Genomic DNA, 18,467 nt, shown 5'->3' with positions numbered 1-18,467 from the left:
GACACAGCTTTTGTGACTACAATCACCATGCAATATACATATATAATACATACATACATACACACACACACACAATGGGCTTCTTTCAGTTTCCACCTACTAAATTCATTCACAAAACTTTGGTCCACCAGAGGCTTTAATACAAGAAACAGACCCAAGATACCGCACAGTGGAACTGAACCTGAGACCATTTGGTTGAGAGGCAAGCTTCTTAACCAAATAACTGTGCTTGCACAAACCACAAGACCCCAAAACATACAATACAAAACGTCCTCCAAAAAGGGATCACAAAACATGTAGGGAGGTACATCCATATAATAGACCAGTGGTTCTCAACTATTTGTTGCGTATGGACCCCTTTGGGACTTTCATTTCCTGGACCTTCATAGCCATTCGCCATGTATAAGAAAAAATTTTACTAACAAAATATTACATGGTCCCTGGTTGAGAACCACTAGGATAAGACAGTGGACAAGGCCAAACCCTAACCCAATAAAAACATAAAATAATATCATAAATAAAAGATTTAACACACAAAACCACCACTTCTTCAGAGAAGAGAAGCTTCTACCTATCAGGACATTCTTAAACTCTGACTACCTTTCACACCAACTAGGTTCTCTGCATGTCTGTCTTTTAGCATCTTTGACCAAACCTCAAAATCTCCAAAATTTTCTGAGTAGCTCATCTTTAACTGCTGATGAATTTCTGGTGTAGTTTCCACCAAATATCAAGGCTCTGTGGATGAATGGGTGCTCTTCTGCAGCAGATTTCAAGTAGCATGCTAGTTTCTAGACTGAAACCCAGCCCACTCATTTTTTTTTTTTTTTGCTCACTATTTCTTCCCCACTGCCACAAGATGGAAGATAGAAGAAGTGTCTGAAACCCCTAGCCAGCCCTAAGTTGGAAGATAAGACCCTTGAGGTGATCCCATTTGCTTTTGCTCTAAGCTATCCTCTCAACCCAGCTGCTGTTGTTAATGTCTCTACAACTGCTTCTCATCACCAGTCTTTTTAAAAAAAAATTTTCTCACTTCTGGGCAATCAATTCTATTACTCCAATACATAACAAGTGGATCTTTTGACCGCTACCCCCAGTCCGATCCACCACCACTTTATGACAAACGTTCATGAACTGCTACTTAACTAATCCTTTCCTCGTGGTCTTTGCATGCCAGCACTACACATTCCACTTCAAAGGATAGTCTACTTTTGGATGACTGTGTAGATCCAAAATTCATGAAACTGGGAACCCTATATCATCTCTGCTCACTTAACTAAATGCGATAACATGAGTCTCCTCGACCCCTGCATGACCAGATGGAGGAGTTGGTGCATCTTCATAGTGTTGCCATCAAGAAATCCAGATAACTGGAACTCTCTGAGCATGTCTGCAAGGTTTTTATGCCCACCTTTTCTATTGGACAACTTTACAAAATCCCAACGTGTGTCTGAAATGCCATTACATTCTCCCACTAAAAGCTACAATGTTCCTAATGATGATTTTCAACACACCTTAAGATATCTGGCATAAGTGCCCCTAGTTTGAAGGCATTCCCTTCTCCCTTGTTTATGCTTAGCATCACTGACTTACCATCTGAGCCAAACAAGGTCCACTTAATTTGAGCTCCAAACCTTTCTCAAACAATATGGCCAGCTTGCTGCTCAAATTCAGTAACAAAAAGATGTGGACATCTCAGAATCACCAAAAGTTGATAAGCGTATGCATCCTGAACATCCTGGTTTCACTGATAGTGACCAGGTTTATATTTAATAAGCTGAGAATGGTTACCCTGCTTCCAAACCAATGCCAGGCCATTCTTCAATTATACAATGCACTCTGAATATGGCCATGTTGGTTGAAAGAAAGGAATTAGAGAGACCACTTACCTTAGACACAGAGGACACTAATCTGAGTTTCTCGGAGTGTCGGAGTGGGGGGCTTCAAAAGCCCTTCCAGAAGGTTTTAGTCAACTTTTCAAAAATTCCCAAATCACATAAAAATCGTAATCAACAGCAGACGATCAGTTGGAGGTGTTTTATTAACGAGACTTCCTCTGAGCATTCCCTTAACATTTCGTTTTGTCCAATTACATCAAGTTCACTGTTATTTTTATATTTACAACAATAAAAATGATGTTTCTTGTGTGTTGTTGCTTTTGTTATTTCCCTTGATGTTGTTGCTGAAGTGGCTGTTGTAGTATTTATATGTTTACCTGTTGTTGGTGCTGCAGGTTTAAATGTTAGGAGTGGTCTGGTTATGTAAATAGCTAACTGGTACTCGGCTGTTCTGCCAAATCTTCAAACTCTCAGCCTCTTTTTTGCTTCTCTCTTCTCTTTACTCCAAGAATAACCTCATGTGATGACAAGATTTCACTATCGGAGAAGTACAAGATCAAGTCACAGCTTGCAGAGTGAGGACTTCTATCAAGGATGCTGGAATAAATACTCACTTTTTTTTTTGTTATTTATTGTTTTCAGGTGTAGTCTTGAGTTCTGCTGTTGCTTTGAGATTAGTGGGGGAGGAAGAGGGGAGGGGGGCATTTCTACTGCTACAGTTGTTATTGATGGTGTGGCTTACAGCAAAATTGATCTTCAAGCCTTTAAGTGGACAGTAACACCACAAAATGTTTCTGTTATGTTGTAAAAGATGACTAAAAAATGTTGATGTAGGATTTGCACTCTGACCACGTAAAACCCTCACCAACAACAACAACCCAAACAGACCCATGGCTTGGAGGGTTTGTTGCTCCAGTGGTGCAAATGCATCATCCACCAGGAGTAGGGACATCCTCATACTACTGCCACATGTGAAACTGGATGTTCATGCAACAAACAACAGGGCAAGCGGCCATTTGGTAGTTCAACTGGGAAGAAGATGCTTTTGTGCTTTTCCTGTCATTTAGAAAGGAATCCCAAACCTATCCCCAACCAGAGTAATTTATGAACTTCCAGAATTATCCCTCCACCCCCAGCACTAAAACAGCTATGACCCTCATGCACCAGGACTTTATTTCTATTAGCACATCTACCGACCGTCACCTACGTCTTTCATCCTAAATACAACAAAATAGAGATGAAACCTCAGCTTGCCTTCAACAAGTAATCTAATCTCCATTGTCCTGTGTTAGTCACATGATGCAAGTGATGAAGGTTCATTACAAGTTTGTTTCCAGTTAAGTCACCAACTTGGCATACAACAAACCTTACTATCCCCCAATATAAACCGTTCACATCTTGGTTGCTATGCCCCATTGCCCCTACACCAACTTACCCGACCTCCATTCAAACGAGACTTCTGGCTTCTCTTATTTCTGTCTCCTTTTCATTTCCAGTCTCTTTCTACATTTGCAGAACCAGTCAACCCTTGCAACTGCTTTCCTCATCATCATTATTGCTACTACGACTGGAGGTAATGGCGCAGTAGGGGCCACTTGGCACCGGGCTCTTTTACTCTTTTACTTGTTTCAGTCATTTGACTGCAGCCATGCTGGAGCACCGCCTTTAGTTGAGCAAATTGATCCCAGGACTTTTCTTTGTAAGCCTAGTACTTATTCAATCGGTCTCTTTTGCCGAACCGCTAAGTCATGGGGATGTAAATATATCAGCATTGGTTGTCAAGTGATGTTGGGGGGACAAACACAGACACACAAACTTATATATACATATATACGACGGGCTTCTTTCAGTTTCCATCTACCAAATCCATTCACAAGGCTTTGATCGGCCCGAGGTTATAGTAGAAGGCACTTGCCCAAGGTGTTACGTAGTGGGACTGAACCCGGAACCATGTGGTTGGTAAGCAAGCTACTTACCACACAGCCACTCCTGCACATATAGCTAGTCGTAATCAAATGCCTTTTGTCCCCCACCCCCACCCAATGCCTCACCTGTTTCCAAAACAAGCTAAGATTTTCACCTTTTGTTCTTTTTTACGGAATAAGAGGAAACGAGAGACGCCACTTATATGATGGTGATGCAAAAATAAAACAAACATTTAATAACAATAAAAAAAAAAGACAAGGAGAGAAGGATAAAGTTGTGGATTAGTTTTTATCAAAAAAGTTTTAATTTACACAAGATTCTGAGGACAGAGACACAGACTGTGGTGACATTATTACAGACAGACAACCAAGAGTGGAAAACATTGACCTTTTTTTGGTATCTTTTAGTTTTGTACAAATATTAGACTCCACCACCACCACCACCACCACCAGTGCCAATATTGGCCCGGGGGGGGGGGGGGGTAGTGGGAGGTAATTCAATCTGCTAAAAATAGCAACTAAATTTCTCTCAAGTCATGCATAACTGTCTTTTAAAAAGGAGGACGGGCACATTACAATAATGTAGTCCTAGGTAAACTATGTCTAAATGAAAGACAGGATGGTCACGGTTGGAATGTCTTTGATCATAGGTCAGCTGGATCAGGGCTGACCTGCAGTTAAACATCACTATTTGGAGTAATATCTATTAGCATTCTCTCTTCACACACACACACACACACACACAGCCGGCTGAAGTAACTAGTAATGGAATTACACCCTGCAACGACCATTACACCATGGTTAGCTCACATTACTCTGTAAGGAGCAGAGGACCAGTTTCCAGGCATATATATATATATATATATATATATATATATATATATATATATATATATATATATACATATATGTATATATATATACAGATATATATGTATATATGTCTTTCCAGATTGGATGCCAGTCTGTTGCAGGATTACTCTTTCTTACCAGCAGAGTGGAGTGGAGCGAACATGAAATGAAGTGTTTTGGTCAAGAACATAACATCATCTGGTCCAGGAAGTGAAACCACAATCTTACAACCATGAGTCCGACACCCTTACCACTAAACCATGCGCTTCTACTGCTATTACGATACCATGATGTAATGTCACTATGCACTAGACACAATGATACCCTAATAATACCCTGCTTGCCATCCAACGCCAAAAACTACACACATAAACAAAGGAACCTCTACATAGTTACTCAGCCTGCCAGATATAGCAGCCAACTCACTCTCAAATCACACTTAAATGCCTTAAAAACGTGAAGAATACATGAGATAATGCAGTCCTAGACAGACAGCACCAAAAGTTGGAATGGTCATCACTAAAAAAACCTTTGTTTGTAGGGGCTGACCCAGAGTTAAATCGCAATAATCACAGGGATGATAAAGTGGGTTCCTCCCTTGCCTAACACTGAGAGAGAGCAGAAAACTGTATTGTGATATACTTGTGTAGGGGTAAAACTGTCAGTTGGGTCCTCCCTTGTGGGTACATGCCAGTTGATGTGTGTAGAAGGGGTCAGGGAGCATACCCTGTGTTACAGAAAACAACAGGAAAACAAGAAGATTTTAGGCAACCCCAGCATTTCACTGGTACTGTATTCTAGTAACCCAGGGAGGAGGTTCTATAATGCAGAAAATGTTTCTATGTTTGTGTGTGTGTTAGACACACACACAAATGTTGGTTTGCCAATGAAAGAGGGACCATTCAATAAAAAGTAAATTCAATTTTTCCAAACTTGGGGTTTCCCATTATTGGGATTATTAAGTGACTCCCTGATTTTTTTGTAGAAACCCCAAGACAGTGGAGGGAAAGGCATTATGAAACCACAACAGAGGGGTTACTGCCACACTAGTGAACACCCGATCACGAGGTGGTAGTGGAAGAGTTAGACTGTGACATGGATTGAGTTTGCCACTAAAGAACATGAACAGCCCAGTTGAAGAGATTCAGAACAGTATCCGCCCCTGCCCCCCCAATCCCATTTCATTCACAAACTTTGGGCTGAGCTGGAGCTAAGATATAGAAGATACTTTCTCAAAATACGAAACCATGAGATTCAAAACTGAAAACCTCATATTTGCTAAAGTAAACTCGTTAACCAGTCAGCCTTACCTGCAAAACACACGCACACACACATACGTATCTCCAGACATTTATGAAGAGAAAGGAATAAATAATGTAAAAAATTACTAAAGCACATTTATCAGAAAAACAGAAAAGTGTACACACACACACACACACACAAACATGTGCACTCACACACATTCACAGACACACAAAGTTGTACGCATCACAGAAAAATGAAATTTATAGAACTAGATCAAATTAAATCTGGCAACAAATTATTAAAATGCTCCAGCTGAGCCACCCGTAAAGAAAGCAAATGTTTAAATTTAGTAATTTTGTGTATGTGTGAGAGAGAGAGAGAGAGAGAGAGAGAGAGAAAGAGAGAGAGAGATGTGTGTAGTACAGTTTATTTGAAACCTTGACATGGCTTTGTTGCTACTCTGAACAATAAACAAGAAACTTGGAGTAGAAACTGGAGAGAATCCTCAGCTCTCTCTTTACATAAACATGTTTAATATGAACAAAAGTGTATTTAATGTCTTTGATATATAAAGCACAAATAAGTAGGAGAGAACAGAAATGCTCAATATGTATTCTAGAGTTCTGCCCCTCTTCATTGCCATTTGAAGTTCAGAAATGGAAAGGGACGTTTGTGAATGTTGTTTAGACAAAAGTCTTCAGGAAGTTCTTGTTAGAAATATCAGCCAAACATTTGAGAGGAAGTGGACTTGCATCTCTGAGGAAGAAAGAAGAATATGGGGAAGACTGGAAAGAGCTGTGAGAAAGAAAGAGACATTGTGTCCTGAGAGGAAGAGGGAAACACTGTCCTGAGAAGGGGAAGAACAGGACAGTCTGTGTCTTGCGAAAGGCAGACAGAGGACACCAGATAACTGAATACTTGTAACAGAACAAACTCAATTAAGTCTCCAATGATCAGGGCTAATGAGTCAAACAACCAAACCTGTATCACTTAATAACAGATTTAACTCCCAATGTTCATTTTTAGTAGAGGAAAACTGTGCTGAAGCCTCTCAGAAGGATTGTTATTGTCTTTGGGAGGAGGTAAACATAAACCATGCCCCATTATAATGTCACCCATATGGCCCCCTCATATGGCTGTCATCTCACAGCCCCTTAGAGCCTGAATGTCCCTTCAACAAGTCCAGTACTCCCTTGAGGGTGGTACTGTCCATGTTGAGAACCTCTATTTGAGAGCAGAAGATTTAGGGTCCCTAGGCAAGGTACATAACTTTGCTGGTTAGATTGCCTAACTTACACAAAATAGCATGCTCCAAGGTGAAAATGTTGAACCATTTGTTTTACAGCTGGATGCCCTTCCAAATGTTAACCCTTACTTATTTTCTAAGTTAGGGATCTCTTAGTTCACACAGCTTCAAAGGCACAAAGCAACCAGAAGTTTTATTACAAGACAGAAAAGCACCAACAACAGCAACAACAGTGTTTGAATGCTGGGACTTTTATATAAGTGAACGCAAACACACACACACACACACACACTCGCAAGCAGAGAGGTAGGTAGGTAGGTAGGTAGGTAGGTAGGTAGGTAGGTAGATAAGTAGGTGGATAGATAGGTAGGTAGATAGATAGGTAGGTAGGTAGGTAGATAGATAGATAGATAGATAGGGAGACAGATATAGACAAATAGACAGATATAGATAAACAGATAGATATAGATAAATAGATAGACAGATATAGATAGACAGACAGGTAGATATGTTATTCAGCCCAAGTTCAACAAATACATTATCAAAAGGTATTAAAGCCACAATTATTGTGTCCTTTATTTTGATATTTCAAGTCCCCATTGCTCCATAATGAAATCCAGCAAGGGATATAAGCCACCAGACTACTATTTCTCCTATCCACAGACCTATGATTCTCAGCTTCACCAAAAAATCAACCTACAAAAAGTCATATGGTTTGTTTTTGTTTTTTCCAGACAAAACCCCAAACTGGTTTCTTGAGCAATGAAAAGAAAATGAAAAATAGATGAAACAATTCTCCCCACCACCTCCACTTCACCTACCCACCCACTCACTGCTTTTGACTGTAAATAAAAATAGTTTGAAATGACATGGCAAATAGCAACTGCTTTTTACAGACATTAAACCTTTCAATTTAACCCTCACATTAAATATGACTTTATCCTGTATATACTTCAGTTTTATCCAAACAAAATCTATTGGATTATCCCAAATATATTTCAGATTTACCCAACCATAACTTGTAAGCCCAGATAAATTTCATTTTGCCATAAAAGGCCAGCCCCAACATATTTCAATTCTGCCCTCACAAAACATGTCCAACTACACTGTTCTATATTTTAGAGATGAGGAATTATGTACAATATTTACAATGGACAGATAGGTGTCCTCATCTTGTTGGTTTTTATCACAATGTTTCGGCTGATGTACTCTCAAGCCTTCATCAGGTGTTCTGGAGGAATTTCAAACCCAACCCTTTATTACAAAAATAATAAGTTTATAAGCCCTAAAATCTGCTCATGGGCATATAGCGTAGTGGTTAAGAGCACAGGCTACTAACCCCAAGATTCCAGGTTCAATCCCAGTCCGTGACTTGAATAAATAATAATAATCATATTTGTCCTCATCTTGTTTGTTGTTAACAGAACATTTGGGCTGACATACCCTCCAGCCTTCATCAGGTGTCTTGGGGAAATTTTGAACCTGGTTTCTCATTTTTAACCACTACACCATATGCCCACGGAATCGAACTCGGAATCTTGGGGTTAAGAGCACAGGCTACTGACCCCGAGATTCAGAGTTTGATTCCAGGCAGTGACCTGAATAATAATAGTAACAACAACATCGAAAAATACCTTAGGAATGAGAACCCAGGTTCGAAATTTCCCCAAGATACTTGATGAAGGCAGGAGGGTATAACAACAAACAAGATGAGAACAAATATCCGTCAAGTGTAAATAATTCCTCATCTCTTAAATATAGAACTTGAATAATAATAGCAACAACATCAGCAAAAAATACCTTAAATGAGAACAGAGTACCCCAGTAGTCAAATAAAGGGTTGGATTCAAAATTCCACCAGAACACCTGATGAAGGCTGGAGAATACATCAGCCAAAACACTGTCCAATGTAAATAACATCCAACTATCCCCAATATGTGTTTCTTTCTACAGGAAGAGGGGAATTATTTCTAAAGATTTTTAACAAAATACACAACTTCATTTGAAGAAAAAATGTAGATAATATTTTAAACCTCACTTTAATCCCATCCCAACATTTCTGAAGATAATCCAGTGTGGTACGAGAGAAAGAACATAATCTATTAATAAAATAAGAATAAGGTACAGTTGTGGTAAGAAGCTTGCTTCTCAACTGCATGGTCCCGGGTTCAATCCCACTGTATGGCATTTTGGGCAAGAAGCCTTGAACTGACCAAAGCTTTGCGAGTGGATTTGGTAGAGGGAGATGGCAACAGAGTGGACTCCAACAAAGACACTCAAGAGCCAGGAGACGGTGTTAAACTAAATGATGAATTGGGATGAAACCCATAACACCAGTATATCACTGGTATACATATTATTTGACACCAAGAAGAGATGACTCACTGAGTTTGATATGTTTCAAATCCACACTAACAACTTAGGAAAATGAAACATTTTCAGTTCTATATCCTGCTGGCCTGACAATGATGTCTTTTCAAAGAGGCAGTGAATCAATTTTGTGTTGACAGGTGGAAGGTGCAGTTTATCTGAATGCATTCACATGGATGGTGTGTATGTATGTAGGTAAATAGACAGATAGATAGATAGATAGATGATAGGTAGGGTAAACAGTGGCAGGTCTTTGTAGAAAGAAAGGGTGAAAGAGAGAAACTAAGGAAGACATGGGTGCAAGCAGTGAAGATTCGTCTCAAAATGTTGAAATTCACAAAAGGGATAGAAGGGACCATAAGAGACGCATGCAATCCATACTAGCATGGAAAAGCAGAAAAATCATGATAACTGATTGGCCCAAACTGGACACAGGTAAGGGTGTAAAACCAAAGTAGAACAAAACAAAAATAAACAAACTACCATTTCATTTTAGATGGTGAATTGTCTGAGATTTGGTGGTACTTGGTGCTGGGACAACTACAAAGAATTCACAAAGAATTCACACAGCTCCAGGTCACAGGTTCAATCCCAACTGCCTGCTTCCCAATCAATATTCAACATAACCAGAATATTCTTCAATCCATAGCCAATACAGTTTTTAACTACAAGCTGTTATCAACGATATGGGACACAAAACTGTGAAGAGGGAGGGGACAGGTGGTGGAAATCAGATTAGCAATCTCCCAATAATAATAATAATAATAATAATAATAATAATTATTATTATTATTATTATTATTATTATTATTATGAATAAGATGGAGAGCTAGCAGAATCATTGAGACGCTAGGCAAAATGCTTAGCAGTATTTTGTCTGTCTTTACATTCTGAGTTCAAATTCTGCCAAGGTCGACTTTGCCTTTCATCATTTTGGGGTCGATAAAATAAGTACCAGCTGAATACTGGGGTCAATGTAATCAACTGTCCCCTACCCACAACATTTCAGGCTTTGAGCCTATAATAGAAAGGATTATTATTATTATGATAAAGGCCGTTAATAGTGGCAAGTTGGAAAAATTTCAAGAAAATTCTTCAGCGTTGCCACTACATACTAAAAGACATCTACATCCAACCAACAAATCTCTCTCTCTCTCTCTCTCTCTTTCTCTCTCTCTCCTTACCTTCTCTGTTGAATCCAACTTGTGACTCTGCACCAATTGTGCAAAGCTTTGCTTTAAAAGCCACCGTTTTCCATTCTCTGATGCCAGGCAGATCTATATGGAGCAACAGCAACAGAAAAATGGTTTTACTGGTGCCTATGTCCAAGGTTAGACAAGGTGGTAGTATTCTTTGCCCGTCTATTTCTATTCTTACCTGTTCTTTCGCAGCCAGGTAAGATTCACGACTGAAACAGTTCACTGGTACTTAATTTATCGACCTCCGAAAGGATGGAAGGCAAAGTTGAACTTGGTGGAATTTGATCTCAGAATGTAGCGACTGACAAAATACCGCTAAGCATTTCGCCTGGTGTGCTAATGATTCTTATTTCTTTATTACCCACAAGGGACTAAACATAGAGGGGACAAACAAGGACAGACAAAGGGATTAAGTCGATTACATCGACCCCAGTGTGTAACTGGTACTTAATTTATTGACCCGAAAGGATGAAAGGCAAAGTTGACCTCGGCAGAATTTAAACTGAGAACCTAACGGCAGATGAAATACTGCTAAACATTTCGCCCGGTGTGCTAACGATTCTGCCAGCTCGCTGCCTTACTAATAATCATAATAATAATAATAATAACAACAACAATAATGTTTCAAATTTAGGCACAAGGCCGGAGTGTAAGTCAATTCTGACAACCCCATTAGTTTTGACTGAGTAAGCCTGAAAGAATGAGAGTTAACCTCAGCAGGATTTGAACTCAGAATATAAAGAACTGGAGCAAATACCACAAAGTGTTTTACCAACGCTCTACCAATTCAGCAGCCTCACCACCTTCACCCTAATAAAAATAAAGATAATAACAACAATGATAATAATAATAACAATAATAATGATGAGTTTTGAGAAGGACAAACATTTTATGAGAGAGTCTAATTGACTGAATCTTATGAAACGAAGATGCAAAGGGGCGCAAGTCAGCATAAAATGACGTAACTGTTTTTGTGTTTTTGTTTTTGTTGTTGTTCCACTGCAGTCTGCTGCCCCAAACCAACAAAGATCACAAATGAAGACTCAAACCCAAAGAACAAAGAGAGACTTAGACTGAGTCCAGAAACCTAATTAAATACATACACACACAAACACATACAGTGTTTGTGTGTGTGTGCCTTCCATAGCCATGTATTCATCCTCCACACCACATTGTATATATATATGGGGGGGGGGGTATTATAATGGTGTCAGTGATCAAAAGGATAGAAGAAGCAGGCACTACTCAAAGCCGTCTATGTTGAAGAGTTACCATAGACATAGTCTAAGGCACTAAATGTAATTAGTATAGGTAATAGTAAACGGAAATATACTGACAACCACTGGTGGACTCATAGTTAATTAGAAAAAAGAGAAAAAGAAAAACAATAACTTAAGGCAAAAAAGAACACAAACACACAAACACATGCATACATACACACAATTTTAAAAGGCTGACAGGTTTCCTTGGAAGTCTGTAGAAAATAGTGAAGTTCTGAATTGAGAGGTTTGAGGTTCAAATTCAAGATAACTTCAGTAACATGTATTCAATGATGAGGTGAATCAGAGAAATGTTTGGTTGAGCCGGGTGAGGGGAGGCACAGGTTACGTTAAACATTACATACATACATACATACATACATACATACATATACACACACACACATAGGCCAATCATATTGTATCAATACATGCATACACAATCAAACACATGTATGTATATTAACTTTTAGAGTTATTGAAAGAGAAGACATGAATGACCAAAGAAGGAAGAATTGTGGTTGCATTGGTCTGGGGAATATTCGACCAGTGAGAATGGTAAGGAAATAGTTTAGGGAACTTCAGTTATTGCTTTTTTTTTTTTTTAAAGCCAAAAACAAGAAAAAAACCAGAGGGGGGGGGGGCGGGCTTAAAGCCAAGTACACTGATCCCAGTAGGTAACTGGTACTAAATTAATGTACCCCAGTATGATGAAAGACAAAACATAGTTCTAGATAGGGAGTGAACTCAAACTGTAAAGGAATGGAAACTAACAACCACCAGGTATTTAGTCAGACACTCAACGTTTTCTTCATTTTCTTGCTCAAATTGTTTCCAATAGAAAACGGCTACACAAACCTTGGGAAGAAGTACAACCAAACATACGGACCCCAGTATTAAGCAGGTACTTAGTCTATCGATCCACTGGCAGACAGAAAAATACTTAATGGCAAATTCTTTGGTTATTTTGACGGTTGCTCCACAGATTCCTTAAATAATAATAGTAAATCTGAAATTTCCAGCACCGGAGTGACATTTGGGTTTTTTTCCATAAGAAGAAACAAAGACAGAAAGTTCAAGTAAATTACTCCTCTTAATGTATGTATGTACATATATATATAGATATATATATAATAATATAAATAATATATCAATATATGCATATATACATACATATATGTACATACATGAAATTTATGCTTTTATGTGTGTGCATGTGTGTGTGAGTGCGCGTGACTCACGCACATGTAGGGGAGTCAGGTACTGAAATAATTTGCAACACCTCTCTGCTGGAATGATACACGATTTCCATTCAAACACAACACAGTAAATTCCAGAATCTTCCTAATGTCTGGGGCTATTTGATAGTTTAACAGACAAAAACTGAGGAAGGTTTATCACCGGAGGAAGGCAAGAGGAGAAAGACTGGGGGAACCTACTTTGTTAAGGAATAAATAGCTAGGATGTGGTCATAAAAAAAGGGCCAAGAGTAAAATCTAAGAATACGTAAGAAAAACAAAAGAAAATGGATTATTTCATTCTGGTTGGAATATTCCAAGTTTCCAATGTAAAATTTACACACGCACAGACATATATACATACATACAGATACACATACATATAGACACACAGAGAATTATATACATGCATACGTATTGTCCTTTTGCCGTGTATCTCAGATACTAGTGCAGATAAAGAGAGTCAATTACATCGAGCCCAGAAAGATGAAAGGCAAATTCAACTTCAGTGAGATTGGAACTCAGAACATAAAGGGCCATAATTAAATACGGCAAGTTATCTTGCCCTTGCTCAACACTAATGAATCTGCCAATCCACTGCCCTCATATATATATATATATATATATATATATATATATATATATATATATATATATATAATAAAAGAGTGTTGTAGTGTGCTTGAAGTATTGCAGTATATGTAGGAAAGTGTGTGTTTAAAAAAGGCTATAGCAACCACAATACAGTTCAAGCATTAAATATTGATAACAAACATAATGAAATATTGCTTTAGAAATACTTAACTATAATATTTCAGGTAAAATGCTCCTTTGTGAAGGTGTTAAGAGAACATGAGTGGGGTAAAGGTTTTGCATTCTTCATGATTCATTGTGAATCAGCATGCCGGCATAAAGGATGCACAACTTCCTGCTCTCAGTCTCTTAAGATGTTAACAACTTTGTGAAGACGGGCATTTTACCCAAAATATTAGGATTAAAATATTGCCTAGGCAACATTACAATATCTTCGCTCCTGGTAATTATTGATGATTGAATTTCTAACTGCATTGCTAAAACATGCTATGTTCTATATATTTGTGTGTGTGAGTGTGTATGTGTATGTGTGTGTGAGAGATAGAGAGAGTATGTTAAAGTTCTTTGTGCTATTTTCTCTGAAAGATGGGTGGATATAAGTTATTGCACCAATTTAGTTGCTTCCATTTACATGAATTCCTGAGGGAGATAAAGGAAACTTTTCTGAAAAACAAAAAATATTCCCTCTGATGAGGTTTCCATCTGTTTCTGATTTTTTTTTTTTTTCTTTAAAATTTGTAATTTGAAAATATTGACAAGTTCAGTCAATTGTATTATCCATTGTTGGGAACCGGTTGAGCAGTGAGGTTAGTTGAAAAGAAGAGTGGACAGAGCAGGACACATTGCATTCAATTTGGTCAAGATACATGCCATTCCATAGTTTAGTAGAAGTAAGTATTCTGTACATGTGTGTGTGTGTGTGTGTGTGTGTGTGTGTGTGTGGTATTATTTTTTGTTTAATTTGAGATGTAACAATGTAAAAGGATTCAATCAGTTCTTCAGGTGGAAATGTGTAGAGTGTGATGTGTGTTTCTTCTGTGGAAAGTTAACGGGGTTACACAGCGAAACCATTGTTCCCCCGATATGTAGCCAACCTGAAGTTTGGCTCAACAAAATCTTGGCTTAAATTACATTCAATTCTGTTAACCTTATTTATGTACAACATGTGTGTGTGTGAGTGGTTGGTGTTGTGTAGAGGAGAAAAAGAAAGAAAAAGACAACAGGCAAGAGCAGATGCTGAAGCTTAAATAGGGAGAGAGAGAGAGAGAGAGAGAGAGAGAGAGAGAGTATAAGATCGACAGACAGAAAATAGATAGGGAGGAAAAAAAAAATTATCATTTGATGCTGGCAAACCAAAAATCACAGCCAAAAGGAAAATCTTAAAAGCCTGGTTCTCTCCCTTTGTTAGTAGTCTAATGAAACATGAATACACATTGTGTGTGTGTGTGTGTGTGTGTGTGGTTGGTTGGTTGGTTGTTTTTTTTAAAAGGAGAAACAAACAAAAGGATGAAGCAAGTTAATTGTGGAGCAGGGAGTTGTTTTCTTTTGTAGTTAATGTTCAATATTAGGGGGTGGGAAGGGGTTAGAAGGGAGAAAAAAAAAGTGGGGAGGGGGGAGTTTCATCTTCCAGCTTCTGAATTAGTCATCACTGTTTATGTTTTCATCTGTTTATTTCTTTTCATTTTTTTTCTTTTCTTTTTTCACCAACCAAAAAAAAAAAAAAAAAAAAGAACACAGGGGGACAAAACAAGGACTGTTTTTGGGCCTTGGGTTAGGGTTCATGGAAGGTGTCGCACATTCTTTTGATGGCATGGCACATTGTTGCCCCCATGGCAATACAACAGTGGAAAAGTCAGTTGAATAATAGGAGCAAATGGCTGACTCAGCAACATCCAAGAATTAATATAATTATTATTATTATCCTCATCATGGTGGGTGAATATTTGTTTAGTTTTTGCATTGATGATGACAGTAGTAGTAGTAGTAGTAGTAGTAGTAGTAGTAGTAGTAGTAGTTGCAACAGAAAGAGAAGTGTAGATTTTTGTCAGGTTGAGTCCTTTAGAAGAGACACTGGTTCCATGAAAAATTGCCCCAAGGAAGAATGTCTGTTCTGCCAATCTCTTTGGGTCCACTGTTGGTGCAATGTAGGGTTATGTCACAACGTGGCCACCAAAACTGAATTCAGTAATGGGTAACCGTTCAATGACCGTCCATCGTTGGTGTTGAAGTCACGTCCACAAAGTCACAAGGTAGACCACAACGTAAAATGGACAATCACTGACCACGTAACGGAAACCATGGCTTCATTCTTCACATAACTTGTTTCCACCATTTTTAGGGTCTTCACACTTTTTCTTGTTTTTTTGTTTCTTTTTTTCTTTTTTTTTTTTTCAAAGTTTGGAAGAAGAAAATTGTCGTTTTCTGGAGAGTTTTCTTGTTTTTGTTTTCTTTTTCTTTTTAAATTTTTCATTGGTCTGAAGTTTGTTCTTTGAACCATCATTATGATCATCATCATCATCAATTGCAATTTAATTATGAAAGTATATTAATTATAGTTAGGATGAAATATCCCTTGTTTTCGTTCTTTTGTTTTTTTTCTTCTTCTTCTTCTTACACTTTTTTTTTTTTCTTGTTTAGGAGGGGAAGGAATAGCAATGGTTAGTAAGTAGTAGCATCCACCATGCAAAGCATTCCTTTTCATGATTGTGGAAATATCCAGAGAAGCAGGAGGTTGGAAAATAAAATGATTGCACAGAAGTAGGTAACAAGATAGTCTTTAGCTGTTAGTCGAGGAAAGCACATCAACTGCTCAACAGTGAAAGCGACTCGTGCAGGTCGTAACATCTCCACTATGTCATCGCATGCACAAAGGTGAGCCTGAAATGAAAGTCAAAAGTTCCAAGTTGGGTGACTGTGACCTTTAAAGGATGGCATTCACGCATGGCAATCACTGGGAATGCCATACAGACTGAGACAGCAGAGACACAGTCAAAGTCTTGTAGCAAATTAGATTATTATTATTATTTATTATTATTATTTATTATCATTATTTATTATTATTATGTCAAATCAATAAGGAAATAAATGGAAAGCAAACTAAAGGTTTTTTGGGGGGTGGGGGATAAAGAAGGAGGAAAAAGAAAGAAAGGAAGATGGAAAGGGAACGAAATGCAGTCAGGTAAGAATAAGAATCGGTGTGAAAGAGTGTGTAATGTGTGTTTGAGAAAGAACTGGTAGCATTGCCAAGCCATTTCACAGAACAGAATGGCAATATGAAGAACTGTCCAGAAAAGCAACAATTCTAACTATATTGGTGAGAGGAGGGGAGCCGTGCTTGAAGAGTCACAGAAGTAGGGATTACAAGGAATTCAAGGGAATTTAAGGAGATGGGAAGAGTGGGGAGAGGTGTCTAGTGAGAGAAGTCTATTTGTCTAATAGTGGAATCATCTTTACTTTAGGGACAGTTCTTCATTGAAATAAGGTAAAGCCAACTGAAAAAAATATATTTAAAAATACAAAAAATAAGAAAGAAAAGCTAGTGTAAAATTGTCTTGAAGCATCAAATATAAAGCAGCCATAGGTAAGATATGGTGGTGGATGAGAGTGGGGGGGGGGGTTACTGATATTAATATGGAATCAATGTGGGACTTCCAAGACTAGAGAAAGGGACAAAAAGAAAAAGAGGAAAACCCTACCACTTTCTACTGACAATAACTTGGCCCTTCTAAAGAAGGCCAGGTGGCAGCCAGAAGTAAATTAAAGGAACTGCCAATAAATAAGTCAATGTCTTGAAGTTTTTACTCCCATGGCCGGGCCCTGTTGTGTCTGGCAAGTAAACCTCCACTGAAGAACCCCTTCTAAAATACCCCTAAACAACAGAACAAAGTAACATGAAGTGGGAAGCAGTACATCAAGTCAAGATACCCAATTATTCTTCAGATAATACAGTTCTATATTTAAGAGATGAGGAATTATGTACATTATTTACATTAAGTACATTATGTACATTATTTACAAACAAGAAGAGGACAAATATCCGTCAAATGTAAATAATGTATTCTTCAGATGTTGCCATTTATTATTTTATCTCCAATTCTGATAGAAAACGGAACTATAAGTTGGCACAGTTTGAGTTACAGAAATTGGTGGAATAATAAAGAATCTTCTTACCCATTGATCACACCCTCAGATCAATAGATTTTCTACTGCTATATAATTTACTAGTACACGTTAGTATTTACTATACACCACATCAGTGTGTGTAACTGACAGATCACAACTACCCGGCCTTAGTAACTCACTAAAAACCAAATCAGTTTCTATAGTGGTGACTATTTACCACTAGTAGACATTAGTAGGCACCTAAGTCTCCTTATATATATCATACATTAGTATTTAGTACAATGACACGTTAAACAGAGTCTGTACCAATGAGGGAACTGCTACATGGACACTCAACTTGCTAGAAACCACAACAAAATTTCCCTTAAATCAAACCAGTTATAAAATAAGGGCACACTGGATAATGTAACCCTTGGATTAGTGTCCCTAAATTTTTATGGCTGGAATGGCACTGGCCATAAGGCTTGATTAACAAGGGCTGACCAGGATCTAAACAACATCAAACACAGCATAAAACAAAAAAGCAAAATGTCACAATTTTTGCTACAGAATTCAGTTTGAAATAAAAATGTTTTTGTG

At 38.0% G+C, this 18,467-nt stretch overlaps 1 protein-coding gene across 50 annotated transcripts in view; it reads right to left on the bottom strand.

Moving 5' to 3' along the window:
- LOC106872026 (DISP complex protein LRCH3) overlaps positions 1–18,467 on the bottom strand; it is a 249,406-nt gene that overhangs the window by 1,882 nt on the left and 229,057 nt on the right. For 47 of the 50 annotated variants that reach the window (XM_052967550.2, XM_052967558.2, XM_052967551.2 and 44 more), the window contains one exon: positions 15,178–16,643. The exons of the other annotated variants lie outside the window; for them this stretch is intronic. In XM_052967550.2, coding sequence (XP_052823510.1) covers positions 16,464–16,643 — 180 coding nt within the window. In that variant the 3' untranslated portion in view covers positions 15,178–16,463. Of the gene's footprint in view, positions 1–15,177; positions 16,644–18,467 lie in introns of those variants that run through there. 50 annotated transcript variants of the gene reach the window in all.

Source organism: Octopus bimaculoides, chromosome 4 (genome assembly GCF_046866305.1).
Source record: "Octopus bimaculoides isolate indiv1 chromosome 4, ASM4686630v1, whole genome shotgun sequence".
NCBI classification, from domain to species: Eukaryota; Metazoa; Mollusca; class Cephalopoda; order Octopoda; family Octopodidae; genus Octopus; species Octopus bimaculoides.
Note: the sequence above shows the minus strand (reverse complement) of the source record. Positions and strands in the feature narration are given on the sequence as shown.